Source organism: Tamandua tetradactyla, chromosome 7 (assembly GCF_023851605.1).
Source record: "Tamandua tetradactyla isolate mTamTet1 chromosome 7, mTamTet1.pri, whole genome shotgun sequence".
Lineage (NCBI taxonomy): Eukaryota > Metazoa > Chordata > Mammalia > Pilosa > Myrmecophagidae > Tamandua > Tamandua tetradactyla.
Genome location: NC_135333.1, coordinates 68,919,961 through 68,939,412, shown reverse-complemented (window position 1 = coordinate 68,939,412; position 19,452 = coordinate 68,919,961). Strand labels below are relative to the sequence as shown.

At 47.7% G+C, this 19,452-nt stretch overlaps 2 protein-coding genes and 1 pseudogene across 12 annotated transcripts; 2 read left to right on the top strand and 1 right to left on the bottom strand.

The window, feature by feature from the left end:
* Positions 1-2,170: 2,170 nt before the first annotated feature.
* On the top strand, positions 2,171-9,285 carry ING4 (inhibitor of growth family member 4). Of its 8 annotated transcripts, none has more exons than XM_077169864.1 (9): positions 2,222-2,263; positions 5,264-5,335; positions 5,839-5,933; positions 7,065-7,231; positions 7,408-7,522; positions 7,688-7,796; positions 8,048-8,195; positions 8,457-8,518; positions 8,620-9,285. In XM_077169864.1, exons 4-9 carry the CDS (start codon positions 7,103-7,105, stop codon positions 8,657-8,659), a joined length of 603 nt encoding a protein of 200 aa, XP_077025979.1. In that variant the 5' UTR covers positions 2,222-2,263; positions 5,264-5,335; positions 5,839-5,933; positions 7,065-7,102; the 3' UTR covers positions 8,660-9,285. The 8 variants fall into 8 exon arrangements, with proteins under 8 accessions (XP_077025976.1, XP_077025975.1, XP_077025974.1 ...); XM_077169865.1 differs by lacking the exon at positions 2,222-2,263 and adding an exon at positions 2,383-2,400; XM_077169861.1 differs by lacking the exon at positions 5,839-5,933 and having other exon boundaries at positions 2,171-2,263; positions 7,408-7,513; positions 7,691-7,796.
* A 727-nt stretch (positions 9,286-10,012) lies between these two features.
* Positions 10,013-10,134, bottom strand: LOC143643045 (small nucleolar RNA SNORA70; annotated as a pseudogene).
* Positions 10,135-10,829: 695 nt separating this feature from the next.
* On the top strand, positions 10,830-18,506 carry ACRBP (acrosin binding protein). 4 transcript variants are annotated; one of them, XM_077169845.1, is made up of 10 exons: positions 10,830-10,978; positions 11,317-11,535; positions 11,748-11,842; positions 12,297-12,414; positions 12,998-13,454; positions 13,899-14,031; positions 16,132-16,311; positions 16,422-16,589; positions 17,666-17,749; positions 18,163-18,506. In XM_077169845.1, exons 1-10 carry the CDS (start codon positions 10,966-10,968, stop codon positions 18,283-18,285), a joined length of 1,590 nt encoding a protein of 529 aa, XP_077025960.1. In that variant the 5' UTR covers positions 10,830-10,965; the 3' UTR covers positions 18,286-18,506. The 4 variants fall into 4 exon arrangements, with proteins under 4 accessions (XP_077025960.1, XP_077025961.1, XP_077025962.1 ...); XM_077169846.1 differs by having other exon boundaries at positions 10,830-11,008; positions 11,377-11,535; XM_077169847.1 differs by having other exon boundaries at positions 10,831-10,978; positions 11,377-11,535.
* The last annotated feature ends 946 nt before the right edge of the window (positions 18,507-19,452 follow it).

The window sequence follows — 19,452 nt, the reverse complement described above, 5'->3', positions numbered from 1 at the left end:
ACCTTACTAAGGATTTGCACCAGAGAGTGTGTTTGTGAAGAATGGCTGCTATGTGATCAGGCTCCATATGTGTAACTCCCTAGTCATAGAAGGATACAGTTTAGATAACTCTTGAGTGAAATCCTAGTTTTATGAGGATTTCTGCATACAAATCCTGTTACTGGAACTGCATTGCCAAACAGGTGAGAGCATTTGGTTTTGCTTAAAAAAAAAAAAAAAGTAAAGAAAAAGTGGTTAAGGCTCCCTATCAAACAAATGGAAGCATGGCCTCTTGGAGTGACCCATACTCCTGCATAAGCATCAGTGGAAGGGTTCAACTTCTGGTCGGTAATGTGTGTGCATGTATATATTCAGTATACTGTGATGCCTAAACCCAGGTGTTTCCTGTAGTGGTAACCATAACCAGGCCATGGGTGCAGGACTGAGTAACAGTGCAGGACAGCACTGAGAACATGCATCAGGAAGTCTACACTTCAGCTTTCCTTGGCTCTGTCATCAACCTACTTGTAGTGCTAGCCAGGAAGCTGCTCTTCACCTGTTCAATGAAGGATTTGAACTAGATCCATCATGATTGCTTTTTGAGATTTTAAAATCTTTTAAGCACTGAAAAAGTTGTGACATAGCTCCTACATTTTGAGAACTAGTGGCTCTCCTCTGGGGGACAGCTGGCCAACAGATTTCTTTACCTAGTGGGATGTGGATAATAATTAATGCCCACTTAATTTGGGACTGGAATTCTTGTGTGGGCAGCCAAGAGAGTGTCTGATCTAAGATGGTGTGACACAAATGAATATATCACATATGGCCAAATAGATGTCAGTGTTTGTGAGCTTCCTGAATATTTGCTGCTTTTTTCCCCTGCCCCTCCCATCTTTTGAAAAGACCCTGCCAGCTCTATTTCAAGCACCAATATTAGAACTAATCAACTTAAAAAAATTTTTTTTGAATCTCCTCTTTTTAAGAACACGTGCATACAATCATTGTAGCAACCTATAAGGTAGGTATTATTCTCATTTTTGAGAAGGAAAGAGGCACAAAGATTAAATTACTTATCCATGTGGACAACACACTTGCAATTAAAGTGAGATCTAGGTTTTAATACTCTATTTTACCACCTAATCACTAGTAAACCCTGGGTTTCACCTTACCCTTTTTCATATATTTGTTCTAAATTATGTGGCTGAAAATCTGTTTCATTAACCTACCATGTGTCACTCGTAAATTATCAAGGATGTGAGAAGGATTATAACTAACTACAAGGTACTTTAACACTTACACTATTAGGTTCTGGGCTTAGAGTTCTGTAACTTACAGGGGTGGCAGCCTGTCATACACCTGATTGCTTTCCTTTCTGATCGGTTCATTGTCTTGCAGCTGCCTAGGATGATGGCTTGGCATCTAATGTCCAGTTACAATAAGAGCTCCATGCCCCAGTCCCTTCAGGATCATAGTGCTAGTTAACATATAAACTACTGAGTAAAAAGGGAGAGAAAAACGGGTTTTCCCTTTACAAGGTGGCAAAAGGGCAAGATCAGAAGTTCTATATCTTTTTATCTTTAAATGTATTTGATTTAAGGACAGGTATGGAAGATTATACCTTTATTGTGAGCAATTCTACTTTGTATTTTATAAGTATAGAGTTTTATAAATAACGTTTTTCCATGTTAAATGATAATAATAACCCTTGATAAAAGGTGTTCGTGTGACAGTAAAAATGTTCAGGATTTAAACCACAAGGCCAGTTACTTCCCCCCAAGTTGCTAATTTAGCTGCCTTGCAGAAAGCTGTCTGCTTTGGTCTTCAGAATCATATTCTGAAAAAGGTAAACAAGTTACATTTCCCTGTTGCTGAAAAGAGATATTTATGGACTACAACTCTATAAAAAAGAGAGCAGTTTTCCCACCCATTACCATCCCGGATCTGGAGGGGGGAAAAAGTTTGGTAGAGAATTCAAAATGGCTCCGCTGACGTCATACCTGCCGCGGTCGCATACTGTGGTCTCAGTAAGGGCGGAAGAGGGGTAAAGCCGCCTCAATTCGGGCTGTCGCGGTTACCCACGCAAAAGGAAAACTTGAACGTCGGGCGGATATGTCTCTCGAAAATCTTACTAAGGGCGGAACTTCTCCTAGTAAGGGCGGAAAGGCTTTTACCCAAGGATAGCTTCAGCACCCAGCGCGTTTCAGGTACTTCCGGGGCGTATCGGAAGTTGCTTTGTTTTGCTTCAAGATGGCTGCGGGGATGTATTTGGAACATTATCTGGACAGTAAGAGCAGGCTGGAGGAGGGGGTCAGGGGTCATAGAATGGTGGGGGTATCGGGCTAAGAGAATCTGTAGCCTGAAAGTCTTGGCGGTGAAAAGGTCGCAGTGGCGAAAGGCTTCCGTGGGAGAAAATGTTGAATGGTGTGGAGAACGAGGGGGCGGGGCAGCAGGGTCGAGGCCTCGCTGTTGGGTGTAGACGAAGGAGGGGCTGCGCGGCGGGGCTGAAGTACTATCTCTTGAAGGGCTGGTGGTATAGCCGGAAAGATTTTTGCTGGCCCGGTTGAGGGTCTTCAGTCCAGAATAGCTTTTCCTCAAAGTCTTTCAAATTTGGTTGTTCCCGTATATCACCCACTTGCATCTTGGAGCAGCGTCAGAGATCTGCCCGCGACTTCTTCGCTCAGTTCCTGAAAGAAGGGGCTCCTTTTGTGGCTAGGTAGTGGTGAGTGACCATTGGCAGCTGATGGACTGAAATACCTATCTTCATGGAGCAAAGATTCAATTCTCATCAAATGAAAATCTGTTATGTTTATGCCATTTGTCTAACTCACCCCTCACAAATCTATCACCCAGTGCACTTACATTTGTCTTAGTATTGGGAGTCATTCATTAAACAGTTATGTATTGAGGTGCTGCCGTGTGTCAGAAATAATACCAGGCACTGGGGATATTAAAAAATGAATAAGACACAACTCTTGCCATCAAAAAGCTCACAGTCTAGTAGGAAACAGCTTGTGCAAATAAAAAAAGATTAGAAAAGTGTGACCAGAAGAGTAATAAAAATACATTAAAAGGACAGTGGTAACTCTGGAGAAAGAGAAGGCAAGATAGAAAAAGCCTTGCAGAGGAGGTAATGTTTGAATAGGGTCTTGAAGGTGGAGCATTTATTTGCCAGCGTGGAGAGGAAAAGAGAATTTCAAGTTGGGGGAAAACATCAGCAAAGGTATTATAATAGGTTCATGGCAAGATCAGGGGAAAATGAGGTCAGAGTATTTGATATATAGACTCTAAGATGAAAGATTGGGAAGTGAGCCTGGAGAAAGAAACTGAAGCCAGGTCATGCATGGCCTTTTTTTAGGCCAAGCTAAGTATTTTGTACTTTAGATAGTAGGGAAATAACAGGTTTTTTAACCTGTGGTCTAATTTTATAAAGAAAAATAATTGATGTATGGTAAGTTGGAGAGTGATTATAGTGGTAACTGGGAGATCAATTAGTGATAATTGTCTAGGTCAGAGTTGAGAACCTGAACCCAGTGAACAACAGAAATATTTAGGAGTTAAATATAATAGGATTGAGTAGATGACTGAGCACTTGAGAGGGAGGGAAGAATCTAAGGTGAGTTCTAGATAGAAAATATACCATTAACAAGATTAGAATTCAAAAATAATAGCTGTAATTAATAGTTGTAATTAATTCATTTTTAGATTTAGGCATAGATATGGTACTTGTTTCCATCAGGGTGAATGACATCATTCAGGGAAAGCAAAGTAGAGTGAAAAAGAAACAGACAATTCAAATATAATCTCAAGAAAATATTAACATTTTTAAATTTTATTTTATTTATTTATTTTATTTACATGGGCAGGCACTGGGAACTGAACCTGGGTCTCGGGCATAGCAGGCAAGAACTCTGCTTGCTGAGCCACCGTGGCCTGCCCAATATTAACATTTAAAGGACAGGCTGAGGAGATATCAATGTTGAAATTACCAGATGGTTTATGATAAGATTTGGAATCCTAAGAGGAAGAACGTTACCTGAAGGAGAGAGGATGATGTCAGCTGCCTAAGAGGAATTTTTTAGGAGAGGACTAATAATAGACGCTTTGATTTGATAAATTGCTGGTAACTTACAGTAATCTCAGTAAACAAATGGTGGCAGACCCAAGGTTATAGGTTAAAATGGAGGGTGTTCAAAAAGTTCAACATGAAAAAAAAAAAAGGTAAAATGAGAGGCTTATAACAGAGTATAGGGGACCTAGAGATAACTATGGAAGCTAGAGGTGGGTGAACAGTTAGCTGTTGAGGGTATGTATAGACCCATGTGTCCCACTGATTAACACTACAAATACAAAAATAAGTTATTGCATGAAAAAAAAAAGTTCCAACGTGGAGTTGAGTGAAGAAACTTTTCTTGTGTTGGGGAGATTTAAGTATTCATGCATTTATTCAAGTATTTATTGAGTACCTTCTGTATGCAAGTCATAATCCTAAACACTGGAGAAATAGTAGCATAGAGATAAATGTTCCAATCTTCCTAGAGGACTGGGGAGACAGTCGCCAAATAGCTTGTTATGTAATTATTTAATTACAATTGGATGAGTGCTAAAAAGGATAGTGATATTCTGGGGAAATCATGTTTGGCCTGAATTTTGAAGGATGAACAGGAATTTAGTAGGCCAGGAAATATGGTGAGGATGGGTGAAGAAGACTGGGCAGTGAATTCCAGGCAGAGAAAATAGCATGTGAAAAGCCAAGTGTCAGGAAGAACACTAGCAAATTTGAGGCACTCAGTAAAGGCCAGTATGGTTATAGCAGTAAGAGCACAAAGGGGGATTGGCAAAAGCTAAGGCAGATGTGAAGTAAGCAAAGACCAGAAAATGCAGGACATCACCAAAGCAATGGGAAGTTAATGAAGGGTTGTAAACAAGAGTAACCTCTTAACCAGATTTGCATTTTTGAAAAAAACATTCTGGCTGCTATATGGGGAATAGATTAGAAGTGTGTGTGAGTAGTAGTGGTGGATACCATGAGGGTATTTGTAAATTGAAAGCAAGGAGCTTGGAGGTAGAGATTGAAAATAAAGGAAAGGAAGGGCTGATTTGTAGAGTATGGTCACTGAAGAGGGAAAGAATGGTATAGCTGTGCAGAAATGCAATGGCAGATAAATCTAGAGGTTCAAAGGGGGGAAATCTGAGGATGTTTGGGTCTTGTTTTGGCACTGCATTTTAAAAGGGGCTCTATGGCCTGTAAAGTCCAGTGATTCTCAGTTTCACTTCTTCTCTCTAGGTATCGAAAATCTCCCCTTTGAGTTACAGAGGAACTTTCAACTCATGAGGGATCTAGATCAAAGAACAGAAGGTGTGTACAGAGTCAGGAACTCATTGTATAATGAGTGTGTATGATCATTTGTTTTTCTGCTTGGTGTTACTACATCAGCTGGTATGATCTGGAGAACTGTGGCCTCTCTCTCTTTCTTTTACTCTCGCAATTCTTAAAAGGAGGGCAGTGATGATCCTCATTTCTGTATCAGCTTTACCATAAAAAAACGAACTACTGAGACAGTGCCTCAAGAACTCAGAGATACAATGTTCTTTATATCTTCCTCAAGAAAAATGTCAAAATCCTAAGTCATCTCTAGAATCATTTCTGTCCTACATATTTGGTATATTTAGAGGAAGACTAGAATCTTTCAATTTCATGGCATTGTTAATCTTACTACACCAAAATCACAGTGTGGCTTTAGTCTGCATCTCAGGTTGGTAGAGAGGATCTTTGCTGTATGACAGATTCTTAAAAAAAAGAAAGGCAGAAAAGCAGAGATTAACATCAGGATTTCTACACTGTATTCTTCAACCTTACAGAAGCATTAGATACCGTCTGTGACCTTGGACTCTAGAAACTGTTGAGCAAGTTTGGCTGCATGGAAGCATTCATTTGGAGCCACTACAATGGTCAGGTTGGTCTCTTCGGGGTTGAAGGTGTCTGTTGGAGCTCTTCCCCATAGCCACCGAAGAATATATAAGTCTTATCTTCCATCCTTATATAGACGTGCTCAAGGATGTAACGTGCTGGTGTTAGGATACCTGAAGCTGATGACTTAAATTACTGTGGGTAAACTCACTCGGGAAAAGAAGATATCATCCAAAATTCTGGACATAGGCCCCTGAGAGCTACCTGATGGAATGCTGAGGACCAGCTTGCTTTCTTTATAAAATGATTTCCACCTTTTGAGTTCATGCACAGAGAGACCAGTTGGAGATTATGGAACTTTATGCTTTTGCAACTGTCTTTTAAGGGTCTGGAATGAAGTGGGCCTTAAATGTAGTATATTTGAAAGTGATATGGCCCTGGTACCCATTACTGTTCTGTGTTACAACAGATTTTTGTCTCTTTCCATCAATATTTTTAATGAGTCCTACTAACCAAATATTAGGTAGTATGTTTCCACAGTCTCAGTGCCCTGGGACATCACCAGTCTTCAGTATTGAGATATTGGCAACAATATCTTATATGAATAACTAAAAAAGGTTATGGGAAATGTAAAACAAGTTGCAAATGATGAACAAAATAGCAGGTGTAAGGCAAGCAGAAGAACTTTTATAGGGTGAACTAGGTCCTAATTTAAAATGATGAGCTAGGGATGTACAGACTTGGAAGCCAGCAGCAGAAGATGACCCAGTCTGGTTTGTAGCAGTCACAGCTACTGTGGAATGTTTTTGAAAAGAGAAACCAGGCAGCTTTTGAGAACAGAATTCATGGATCAAGCAGAGCAAACCCTGCAAAGAAGCATCTTCAGATATCAACAAAAATATTCTGCACCATGAGCAGAGAATCCCTCAGTATGTTTTAATAATTTAAGTTCCAACTCTTATAGCAGTGTTTTCAACACCTTGAAGGCATCGTTAAAAGAAATATTGTCAACATGTTGCATTACTTGACTACAAGGCACAGTACCTGTGAACGCTCAGTATGTTTTAGTTCGAAGATTGTGATGGTGAATGAAAACGGTCCGAGGTGCAAGAGGAGGAAATGTGTTTCACCTAGTCACTCAGGGGTCATTGTGACCAGGCCTCTGTCTCTGTTGTAGACCTGAAGGCTGAAATTGACAAGTTGGCCACTGAATATATGAGTAGCGCCCGCAGCCTGAGCTCTGAGGAAAAATTGGCCCTTCTCAAACAGATCCAGGAAGCCTATGGCAAGTGCAAGGAATTTGGTGACGACAAGGTGCAGCTTGCCATGCAGACCTATGAGATGGTATGATTCTGTTCGTGACTCCCCACCTACCTCCCATCTAATCCTCAGGGTCCTAGACCCCTCCTTCAACTGTGTTGGGATCTGTTTTAGGTCTGGGAGATCCATAGAATGGGCCTTAGCCTATTTTCTTTTACTGGTACTAGCCTTGTACCTCTTCCTTCTTCCTTCCCACCTAGGTGGACAAACACATTCGGCGACTGGACACAGACTTGGCCCGTTTTGAGGCTGATCTGAAGGAGAAACAGATTGAGTCGAGTGACTATGACAGCTCCTCCAGCAAAGGCAAAAAGAGTGAGGAGGGGGGCGGGTCCATGAGGGCAGTGTGAGGATTCAGGGGGAAAAGAAGCAGGCTCTTCACCTATGAGGGAGGAGCACCAGGTTGGAAAGAGGGAGAAGAAAGAAGGCTTAAACCATCTTTCTGTCTCCTTGCCTCCTGGCTTTCCCCTTCCTCCCTAGAAGGCCGGACTCAAAAGGAGAAGAAAGCTGCCCGTGCCCGTTCCAAAGGGAAAAACTCAGATGAAGAAGCCCCCAAGGCTGCCCAAAAGAAGTTAAAACTTGTGCGCACGTGAGTGTATAAGGGAGCATTTGCCAAATGCCATACTCTTCTCACCTGCCCCTCACCCTTCACTGTCTCTTGTGACTCTTTTTTACCTTGTGCGTCAATAACTCTCTCCTCACTTATTATTTTGGTACTGGTTGATAGAGAGGAGAAACCACAAATCACTTATCCCACCAGGCTCTCCTACTCCCTCCATAAGTCCTAGGCTGTATCTGCCCTTTCTGCAGATGACACTTTCTCTTCCTCTTGACCTGCAGAAGTCCTGAGTATGGGATGCCCTCAGTGACCTTTGGCAGTGTCCACCCCTCTGATGTGTTGGATATGCCTGTGGATCCCAATGAGCCCACGTACTGCCTTTGTCACCAGGTCTCCTATGGAGAGATGATTGGCTGTGACAACCCTGATGTGAGAACCAGTTTGCCTCAGCAAGGGGGTCTTGGGGAGCATGTAAGGTAGTGGGTACAAGAGGGGGGGAAACAATGGTTAAATAGTGGGTCTTCAGGATATGAAGAAGGCGATTGGAGTTGGTTGGCATTGAGATTGCCAAGAATTCTCAGAAGGGATGGAATCTATGAAAGGGCTTCCTTTCTTCCTCTGCCCTGCCCTGCACTACCCCTCTCCCCCCTGCCCCCGACTATTGCTTCTTCCATCTCCTTCCTTTTCCAGTGTTCCATTGAGTGGTTCCACTTTGCCTGTGTGGGGCTGACAACCAAGCCTCGAGGGAAATGGTGAGTGAGAATTGTAGTAGGAACTGGTCTGTTGAGTGATAGAGGGCATTCTTCCTTTCGTTTACTTTCTCCCTTCCCTTCTCTTTCATTTTATTTCTTAGGTTTTGCCCACGCTGCTCCCAAGAACGGAAGAAGAAATAGATAAGGGCCTTGGATTTCAATACCACAATTTCTTCTACATCCCCTATTCTGGGCTAGTAGGGAGAGGAATGCCTCTTGGGCCAGGGGCTTCAGGGAGAAGTGGATGGTGCAGTTTTGTCATCCTCATCCCTCCTCCTCCTCTTCCCCCATTCGTGGTGCTGAAGCTGCATCCAAACCCTGGTAGGGAGGGGTTCTGCAGCTACCAACGGTATGTGCTCTCGTTTAGCCCTCACCCTTCTGAGGAAAGTGGTCTTGCCCACTTTCCTTTTGCCTCCATGCTGAGGTTGGTGCTGTATTTCAGAGGACGGTCCTCTTTATTCCCCCTGCTTTGTATTTAAGGACTGGGGCAGTAGCATGGGGGCATCCCAACCCCCACCCTCTGGTTCCCTTGCCCCCCATGGTGGGGGCTATGCTGTGATAAATACTCCTCTCCATTCTTTTCCTGCTTTTTCTATGGTGGCATTTCCCAGGTCACCTCGGCTGTGGCCCTAGTTGAAAGGGCACCCCTTCCTCTGTGCCCAAGGTATTCACGGTGGCCTTGTGAATGGGGCAGAGGGCAAGGTGGAATGCAGATAAGTCACATGTAATAAGGAATCTGGGTAGGTGAATAAAAGCTATACATGTTGGTCTGCTGTGTTTATTTTACAGACACTATTTTAGTTCAGTGTGCTAAGCATTCATTTTGCATCCTCTGGGTTGGATAAGAAGTGGGAGGATGACATACCAAAAGTAGGACAAGACATGGAACCAGACGTGCTACCTCTACACCAGAATCCACAACTCTCAACCTGGGAAAGACAAAGGTAGAGGGTGGAGCCTTAGGTCAGAGGCCTCCAAAACTTTTAAAAATTGGAATCTTTTCTACATATAAACCTTTTTTTCACTTAATTTCTAATAAATGTATATTTGTGCTATATACATGTACTATTAAACTAAATATTAGCTTGGATTTTTTTTTTTTTAATGGCCAGGAAGTAGTTTATTGGTGGGCACAGATCTTGTGGGGGCAGTGCCAGCAAAGCCTTCATGAGTGCAGGGCCCGCCATTTGTCCAAGGGCCCGTGATTGGGGATGTATTTGACCCCCCAACCATCTAGGATAATGTCTTTGAATTCATCAGCACTGAACTTGGTAAAGCCCCACTTCTTGGAGATGTGGATTTTCTGGTGGCCAGGGAACTTGAACTTGGCCCTGCGTAGTGCCTCGATCACGTGCTCCTTGTTTTGAAGCTTGGTGTGGATGGACATGATGACTTGGCCAATGTGGACCCTGACCACCGTACCCTGGAGCTTTCCAAGGCACTGCACATACCTGTCTAGAGGTTAGGTTGGGGACAGGACCATCAACAGGGAAGGGCTGTCTCCAGGGTCCCTTGGGGCAACATGTACAAGCAACAGGCTACTTACACTATTAGGAGGTTGCTGTTTGCAGCCACTGCACACAGGGCCCCCACTGGGAGAGGGGGTTACCTTGTATTCCTAATAGATACTTGACAAAATAGAAAAGGAAATATTTCCTTCCCCCACTCCAGTAGACTGTCTTGCTCGCCTCCCACTTGAAAACCATTACCTTAGGCCACTGAGTAATTTTCTCTCGTAATATTCCTTTCCTTTTTTTTTTAAATCTTTTTTTATTTTTTTACTTTGTATTGCTATATATTATATATCCACATACCAAGCAATCATCCAAAGTGTACAATAAATGGTTCACAATATCATCATCATCATAAATCCTTTTTTTTTTAATTAATGTTTTAGAAAAGTTATGCATTTGAGCCAATCTTGTACCTGAGTTATCCCTCCTCTTGTTTTCCCTTTGGTTCAGTTTTTTCCATGGGGGCCTCCTGTCTAGCTCCTCCCCATGGGACTTAACGTTGTTTCCTATATTCCATTTCTGCCTTCCCCAAAACCCTGCCTCTGCTCCCATCTGGGCCTCACCACTCCCTGGGCAAATATCCAAGTCCTAGCTGCCTAGTCTGTAAAACAGGGTAACAGTATCCACCTCAGGGGATCACCCTGGAGACGAAATTAAGGTAACACAAACGAAGAACTCCACAGGGCAGACTTCACTGAAGACGCCGAGTAAAACAGTTCTCTCCGCTTCAGGGCGGGGAAAGGCGCAGGACTCCCGGCTGGCCCGCCCCCGCGTCAGTTTCCCCGGGCCCCGCCCCCCGCGCTCTGTGACGTCGGGGCCGCCCCTGCCTCGTGCAGCTGCGGGGTGCGCCGGCTCCGGGCCGGCTCTCAGTGTGGCTTCGGGCCCGTTAGAGGTGGCTTTGGTGCGAGGAACGCGGGCGGATCTGCCGGGGCCATGAGGAAGCTAGGTGCTGGCTTCCTTCTCGCACTCCTGATGGGTGAGAGGTTCCCAACTGCTCCGAGAGTCTGCTTCCCGGGGTTCGGCTCTCTTTCACTGAGAGTCCTTTTACAGTTTCCTAAACGCTTTCTCACAGTGATCTGGCTGAGGCTGCTCCCTCGCTTTTGAACCTTCCCGCATCTACCCGCTGGGTTCTGACCTTTGCCTCTAACCCCCCGATACACACACACTGGTGGTCAGCAGGGACATACACCCCCAATTCCTTCTGTACTCGGGGTCTGGGTCTGCCCTGGGCCAGGCGTGGATTGGGGGATCGGTCCATCCATCCGTCTGTCCCCTGCCTCGCAGTGCTTCTTCTGCTTCCCGCACCTGCCCCAGCCCAGGATTCAGCTTCGATCTCCACTCCAGGCAGCCCTCTCTCTCCCACCGAATATGAACGTTTCTTCGCACTATTGACCCCAACCTGGAAGGCAGAAACTACCTGCCGTCTCCGTGCAACCCACGGCTGTCGAAACCCCACACTCGTCCAGCTGGACCAGTATGAAAACCACGGCTTGGTGCCCGATGGTGAGGGTCGGGCTAGTAGGGAAACCGAGGCATCCAGCGTTCACTCAAAGCTCAGGGCAGAAGCCCTGTGCTCGCTTTGAGTCAGGGAAAGGGTATGGCTGGCCCCTTCCCCCGAGCCCATGTCCTCCACTCTTGGCAAACCAAGGCATCCACTGTCACTCCTGGGAGGCTGTTCCCCTGTGTGTTCACCCCTCCACCCCTGCCCTTCTCAGGTGCTGTCTGCTCCGACCTCCCTTATGCCTCCTGGTTTGAGTCCTTCTGCCAGTTTACTCAGTACCGTTGTTCCAACCACGTCTACTATGCCAAGGTGAGGCCCTGGGCCATGGGAAAGGAGGTGCCGAGATGGGGAGAGCCAGGCCTTTGGCCTCCCTCCCTGCCAACCTGACAGGTTATTTACCCAGATTATTTTTTAATACGGTCTCACCTGGGGACTTCAGATTGAACAGTCCTGTGAGAAAAGCAGGGAAGATATGGGAAGAGGCAAAAGAGATAAGCCCTTCCATTTCTTCTAAGAGGTCAGTGATTTCATTTGTGTCAAATGCAAATATGGAAGAGTGAAGGCAGTGGTGTGGTTCAGACAACCAAAGTTTATTTTATGGGGTGGGGTTAAGAGTTGGGATTTCTCAGGTCTAGGGGCTTCCAGTGGGGGCCATGCCCCTTCATCCCTGCCTGGAAACCATAAGAGAAAAGACATGCTGGAAAAGGGGCTGAGGACTAAGCTGGAATAGCGGATATCTGCCACTTCCCTTTTCTCCTGACAGAGAGTCCGATGTTCCCAGCCAGTCTCGATTCTCTCACCTAACACTTACAAGGAGATTGACTCTTCAACCGAAGTTTCGCCCACCACGATGACCTCCCCTGCCTCACTCCACGTCACAGGTGAGATCTTCCATGCACCCAGGAGATCACCAGCGACTCCTTCCACTCTTCCCAGAGACCAGGATTTTAAGGTCTTGATAAAGGGGAAACTGGAAGGATGTTGAGAGAGGGGTGGGAGCAGCTATTTACATAAGAGAGGGCCATTACTTACCATTCTGCCCTGAATCCACTTTTTTAGGTCCCAAAGACATTCCTGCATTTGGAAGTCTCTGGGACTTTTATAAGTTAACACTTTCACTTTGGAGAGGATTAGTGCTAGTCATTGAGAATACTTGGTGTTTCCTAAGTGAGAGGGACAAAGGGTGGTATTTGAAGTGGAAGTTAAAGAAGAGGGGCACGTATGTGAGAGGGAGGTGTGATGGTGACATGTAACCACCAGCATCACAGTTTTACCATGACATTATTCTTTTCGTTTAATCAATACTCCTTTTCAGTGTTTCTCACACTCGACTGGGTTTTTAGGTGTGATTTGGTCTTTTCCCCTTTGCCGGAGTGTTTATGTGTGTGTTATGTGAACACAGTACCCTCGGGGTCCAGAAGCCTGACGCTGTTCTCTTCTCTCGGTCCCTGACTCCTGCTGCAGCCACAGAGCGACAGATCTTCCAGCCCTGGCCGGAGAGGCTCAACAACAACGTGGAGGAGCTGCTGCAGTCCTCCTTGTCCCTGGGAGGTCAAGAGCCAGGGTCGGATCACAAGCAGGAGCAAGCGCAGGAGCACAAGGAAGAGCACAAGCAGGAGGAAGGGCAGGAGCAAGAAGAGCAGGGGGAGGAGCAAGAAGAGGAGGAGGGGAAGGACGAAGGACAGGGGACAGAGGAGGGACTGGATGCCTTGTCTGGGCTGCAGACAGACCTAGAGTCCAACTTGCAGGCTGAATCTTTGTCTTCCAACCCTTCTTCCTTCACCCCCCGGGTGCGGGAAGTGGAGTCTACCCCAATGATGTTAGAAAACATCCAGGAACTCATTCATTCAGCCCAGGAATTGGATGAAATTAATGACATGTATGATGAAGAATCCTACTGGAAAAGCCAAAGCAGTGGCAGGTACAGAAAGTTTTGGCCCCCTCACTGGCCCTGTCTTCTCTGCTGCCTGCCTCAGGAATGAGAGGCTCACTTCCCCAACTTCGACCTCGAGATCCACTCAGACCCGCGTGGGCCTTAGGCGCACCCAGCAACTGCCTGCCTCACCCATTCTGTGCCCATCATCAGTTTAAGCACCGCTGGATGCTCATTCTCCAGCCGTGTAATGGAAAGAGCCCTGTCCCTGGAGCTACCAGGCCTTGTTCTGGTCTTGTGTCTAGCCCTGATTAGCTCTGCAATCTCGAGAAAGTCACTTCCCCTTTCTGGGCCTCAGTTCTCCTTTTGTAAAAGGGCGGTTGGTCCAGAGGCCTCCAAGGCCCCATCCAGCATGCTGAACGCAGATGCGAAGGGGTGGGGAAGAGAATGCAAGTGGCTTTCTGCCCACCAGCCAGTGCTGTCTTCTTGCAGCCTCCTGCAGCTGCCCCACGTGGAGGCCCTGCTGGTGCTGTGCTATTCGATTGTGGAGAACACCTGCCCCATGACCCCCACTGCTAAGGCCTGGCAGCACTTTGAGGATGAAGTCCTTGGTTTCGGGAAGTCGGTATGCCCGCCATGTTGTTCAGTGGATACATGCTCACTGGGCACCCTCTGGGCTTGGCCCTGTACTAGATCCTGGAAGTTGGAGTTGGGCGGGGAGACAGCATGAGGCATAGTTGGGGAGGTTCTCTCCAGGCATGGCTTCCTTTTTTGGAAGGATTTTTCCAGCCCACCTTAAAGGAGGAAGGCTTAAGACCAAGTCTGTGACCTCTTACTTCTCTCACCTCTGTCTTTGCGAGAGTGCTCCTGTGTCCTCTCACATTTGTTCTCAATAAATTTTCTATCTGCTTACTCTTAAAAAAAAAGAAAGAAAAAAAGACCAAGTCTGGAATACTTTCCAGTACAGAAAGAAATTCATCCTTCAGTTCTTCAGCTCTCTTGAGTTGTTAAGCCTTGAGTTCACCATCTTTGATACCTGGCAGTGCCTTAGATGCAGCTCTCCTTTCTAGAGGGTTCATAGAGCCCATTCTGAGGAACTTGTAAAGACATTCCAATCTGAATGTCTCCCCAGAAACCAGCAAGTCTACCCACAGGAATCTATACCTTAGATGTTCAATTAATGTAATTTAACAGACCTTTATGAGAGTTAGAATGCCACGCGTTTATCCATTTGTGCAACCTGCTGTGTACTAGGTATTTGAGATATTAGCAGAGAGTAAATAGATCCAGTCTTCTGTCTAAGAGAGTGTAGTGGGAGAGACAGACAAGGAAGCAGGCAGTATGGTGGGGTGGGATGAAATGCTGTGATGGATAACAACAAAGTACAGAGTTGGAGAGGGGCAGCTCTTCCATGTTTAGGAGGAGGAGAGAATGCTTCTTAGAGGAATTGGTGTTTAAAGTGAGACCTGAAAATGAAAATAAGTTAACCAGGCAAAAGAGGGGGCCTCCTAGAAGGTTCCTGGTGGAGGGAATAACATGTACAAAAAGATTCTGAGGCAAGAAAGAATGGAGATTTCAAGAGGGACCAAGAATGAGCGTAGCATTCCTGCCCTTAGGGGCCAAGAACCCACGAAGGGGGTTATTATGGAAACAGTAGCATTACAGAAGGAGTACACTGGGTTTGGAAAGAGAGAAAAATAAATGGTAGGAAGTTCAGTGGTTTGGGAGAGCTCACGGGACTGCAGGGCTTGGTTAAAGCAGTATCTCCTGGAGCAGAGCAATGGGAGGTGGGGTCAAAGAGACATCCAGGGTCATAATGTCAAAAACCTTGACTGGCAGTCTACAGCATTTGTATTTAATTTGGTCAGAAAGGGGAATCCTATAAAGATTGTTGGGCAGGGATGTGATGATACATCCCTCCCCCCCGTGCGGATAAAGTGGGTGGAGTGAGGACATGCTGTGACAGGCTGGGCCTCTCCGGAGGAAGAGGAGGATGGGATTGACTGGATGTCTTTAGCCAGCACTTATGATGGTGCTGAAGAAGCCAAGTCAGGGCAGAGAGTTCAGCCAGGAGTCCCATAACTCCACTCTAAGGAATGACTTCCAAAAGCCTGGAGGTTTAAACCTAGGTGCTGGGGTAGATCCTCAGTTTTGGAGTGGGATCCATGTCCCAGCTCCACCATTTGATTGGATATGTGGCTTTTTAGCATGTTGAACCTCAGTTTCCTCGTCAGTCAGATGGACATATTATTAGTACCTATTGTATTATCGGGCTTGCGGGGACGGAGTGAGATGATGGCATTTATAGCCATGTGCCCAGCGCCATGTTGCCTCTTTGTAAATATTAGCATTATCATTAGCTGAGAGAAAGAAGGGGAGGGTGTGAGCTCTTCTCAGATAGGCTGTTAGGTTGATTGTAAGTCACCCAGCAGTAGACATCTGTCAGGCACTGAGGATTTGGAGCTTGGGAAAGAGATCAGAGTTGCTGACAAAGACTAGCCTCCTGAGAATTGAAGGTTGCATTGGAGTGGATAAACCACCCAGAAAGAGGGTGCAGAAAACAGAGAGCTGGGACAAGATCCTTGAGGAACTCTTGGAGAAGGGAGCGAGAAAAAAAGCCAGGGCATTCATTCTCAGAGCAGCTTTGCAATCGTGGGGCCTGTTCTGGGTGGGGGGCAGGCTGCTGAGTCTGAACCTCCATCTCTCACCTGCACTCCTGCCCCAGGTCTGTGACAGCCTTGGGCGGCGACACGTACTGTCCTGTGCCTACTGTGACTTCTGTTCCCTGAAGCTGGAGCAGTGCTATTCCGAGTCCAACCTGCAGCGGCAGCGTTGCGACAGCACCCACAGAACAAACTTCCTCAGCCCCTTGCTCCTGTCCCAGAGTATCTCCATCGGCACCCAGGTACCAGGCTAGGCAGCCTGCCACGGGGCAGGAGGCAGGCTCCAGGCAGAGCTGGGAATGGGGGGCCCACCAGGGGTGGGGTCACACTTCTCCCGTGTCCTCTGCTGCAGGCAAGTTCTACAAGGTCGGGCCGCTTTTATGGACTGGATCTCTACGGCGGACTCCGCATGGACTTCTGGTGTGGCCGGCTTGCCACAAAGGGCTGTGAAGATTCTCGAGTCGCCAGCTGGCTCCAGGCTGAGTTCCTCAGCTTCCAGGATGGGGATTTCCCCACCAAGGTCAGAGCCTTTCCCCAAAGCTCAGCCCCTTCCACGTCCTCACCCCATTCCTTCCGATTACTTGCTCTAGGGGGGTAGGAGGAGGCTCGGGCCCCTGGCTTCTGAGAGCCGGTCCTCACCTGCTTCTCTCCTCTGTACCGATACCCCCATCTCACCCTCCCATAGAGTGGGACTGTTTTTGGCAAAGAAGTAGGACCCCAGGGGTGGGGGAGGGGCACCAAAGTCTGGGAGACAGGAAAGAAAGGTTCTGGTTCCATCTTTGCCGGCCGCTTGCTGAGTGGTTTTGGTCATGTTTCCTCCCACTGTGGCCTGAGTCACTCGTCTCCAGGTTAAGTGAGCGGGTGATGCCTGAGCTGCTGCCTGCCCCTGTGACCCAGGGCCCCCTGCCTCACCCTGCCGGCCTCCTTCGCCAGCTCTTCCAGTGCTTTCCTTGCTCGATGAACTCCACTTGGCTCCCCCACCCCCCAAAGCTACCTCCCCTGTGGAACCACCTGTTGTTGCAGAGAGCCAGGCCCCTCTCTTCTGTGGGTTAGGAGGAACAAGGCAAGGAAAAGTAGGGGCAGCTTAAGGAAGGGCTGGTAGCTGAGTTCCTGCCCCAGACCCCTAGATCCAGAAAGGGTCTCAGAGATTGTCTTGGCCGCCCCCCTGGATTCACAGATGGGGAGGTGAGTTACGTAAAGTATCAGGCATTAGAGATTCTTCCCCCCTCTTTTTCACCAGAAAGAGCCTGAGATAAAATGACGAATTGGGTCCCCTCCCCATGTTCCAGACTCTGAAACCCACCCCACCCCCACGCCATCTCTTTTCCCCATTCCTCAACCACTTTCCCAGCTAGCTCACCAGCAGCACAGCCTCTCCTCATCCTCGCAGGCTCCTGGCAGCTTTGCAGCGACTAAATTGTGATGGCGTGATGGGGGCAGGGGGCAGAGGCAGCAAGGGAGAGAGTAGGGGGTGGGGTGCAGCTCCTCAGAGAGGGAGGGAGCATCCCAGGCTTGGAAGGTCTGGTTCTGCCTTTGTGGGTACTCTCTGGGGTTTCTGACTTCTCCCCACCCACCCATCCCTGGTTCCTGGCTTAGATTTGTGACACCGACTTTGTCCAGTACCCGAACTACTGTTCCTTCAAAAGCCAACAGTGTCTGATGAGGAGCCGAGAACGGAAGGTGAGATCCCTCCCCCCAGCCTCCTCCCTCCCATCTGACCTTCAGTGGGTTTGCACAGGGGGTCTGTTCGGACACACACACATCTGCCAAGAATAGCTGGGAGGTGGAGGGCAGCTCCCTGCTTGCATCTCTGGGGCGCAGGCCTCCATCGGCACTTTAACACTTCTGCAGCCTTGGAGTAAGCCAGGCCTTCCAAGGTCGGGGTGGGGGCGGGGTGGCTGGGAAAGGAGGTGGGAAGCTAGATATTGAGGTGCCAGCGCTGCCTCCCATCCTTAACATCGAGTGCCCTGGCATTAGTCACTTCTCCTTCCAGCCTTCACCTCCTCATCTTTGAAAGGGCTACTTTGTGCCTGGCGTGGCTTTGGAAAACTCCTGAGTGCCCTCCTTCCCTCTCCCGCCCGGCCCCCATGCAGGTGTCCCGCATGAGGTGCTTGCAGAACGAGACCTACCATGTGATCACCCAGAGCAAAAGCGAGGAGATTGTGCTTCGCTGGAACCAGGAGTTTAGCACCATGACTCTAGGCCAGGCCGGATGACCTGGGTGCCATCCTGTTGCCACCCCGGCGTAACCTCTCTGAGTTCTCTCTCACTCTCAGACCCCACCTGTCAGTTTGCTTCCAGGCTGCCCCTTATGGTGTCTTGCCAGGCCCTCTACTCTCGTTTTCCTCAGGTTGGGACAGCAGTGCCAAGAGGCTGCTGTCAGAAGCGCCACCCACCTTAAAGGATGACTTTGTATAAAGTGCTTGTTTTCAGCCTGCATGGCCTGTTTTGATTACAAACCACCCTGCCCCTTGGGCATCAGCCCCCTACGGCCCCCCTGGGTTTGAGGATTCCTCTGTAGGCGAGAGCCTCTCATGAGAGTAGTATGCAAGGAAGCAGCCATCTGTCAGGAGAGGTAGAAATTGGGGAGCCTCCATTGAGGAGGAGCATGGCTGGGGGGCTTGTGGACCTGAGGACCGCAGTGTGGTTTCTTGTTTCTGAAGCCCTGGGGCCCTGATCGCAGAGGCAAGCGTAGGACTGTCCCTGTGCTGGACAAAGGCCAAAGCCTGGCTGAGATGGTGAGCAGGGGGTGGACCTCAGGGATGTAGGGGATAACTTACACCTTATAGGGAGGGAGGAAACAACCCTGGCCTGGAGCTCAGGACACGCTCAATTTGACATCCCGGAATTTGCCAGATGATCTGAATGCTGAGGTGTTTGTATTGTGACAGCGGACATTGAGATGTGACCCCCCAGCATTGGCCTTGAAGAATGTGGGACCTCCCAAAGAGTGTTCTGGGGATATGTACTTTTGGGGAAACTGTGCCGTCTCTTCCCCTTCCAGAGGTTCACGGTAATTAGCAACCGTTCTTAAAGTTCATTTATTATGTAAAAGCTCAACCATGCACAAAAATGGGATTACCCACCCTGTGTGCCTTTTGCCCAGCCTTAGTTACCAACACAGGGTCAATCTATGAACAGCAGGTTAAAGGCTCTGAGAAGCCCTGCAATTGAGAATGCTGTTGCACATAGAGTTTCTCGAGCTCATTTGACATTCCCCTATTCACCTACTACCCAAAACTTGAGTGTCAGCAACATGCTCAGCCCTGTGCTCACCGGAAAAGGCAGAGACCAGGGGTGCCCTGGGGAGGGTGCGGGACAAACTGCGAGTGGTGTGGGCCCAGCTGCTAGTCTTGGCCCTGGAGAGGAAGATAGATACCCAG

What these genes read in the sequence shown, in the direction of transcription:
- ACRBP (XM_077169844.1), top strand. Translation starts at nt 10,966, where the DNA reads ATGAGGAAGCTAGGTGCTGGCTTCCTTCTCGCACTCCTGATGG. An exon ending in CCTTCTCGCACTCCTGATGG is followed by an intron (nt 11,009 to 11,316) that starts GTGAGAGGTTCC and finishes CCTGCCTCGCAG; the next exon opens with TGCTTCTTCTGCTTCCCGCA. An exon ending in CCACGGCTTGGTGCCCGATG is followed by an intron (nt 11,536 to 11,747) that starts GTGAGGGTCGGG and finishes TGCCCTTCTCAG; the next exon opens with GTGCTGTCTGCTCCGACCTC.
- ING4 (XM_077169858.1), top strand. Translation starts at nt 2,227, where the DNA reads ATGGCTGCGGGGATGTATTTGGAACATTATCTGGACA. An exon ending in CCATGCAGACCTATGAGATG is followed by an intron (nt 7,232 to 7,407) that starts GTATGATTCTGT and finishes CTTCCCACCTAG; the next exon opens with GTGGACAAACACATTCGGCG. An exon ending in CTCCAGCAAAGGCAAAAAGA is followed by an intron (nt 7,523 to 7,687) that starts GTGAGGAGGGGG and finishes CTTCCTCCCTAG; the next exon opens with AAGGCCGGACTCAAAAGGAG.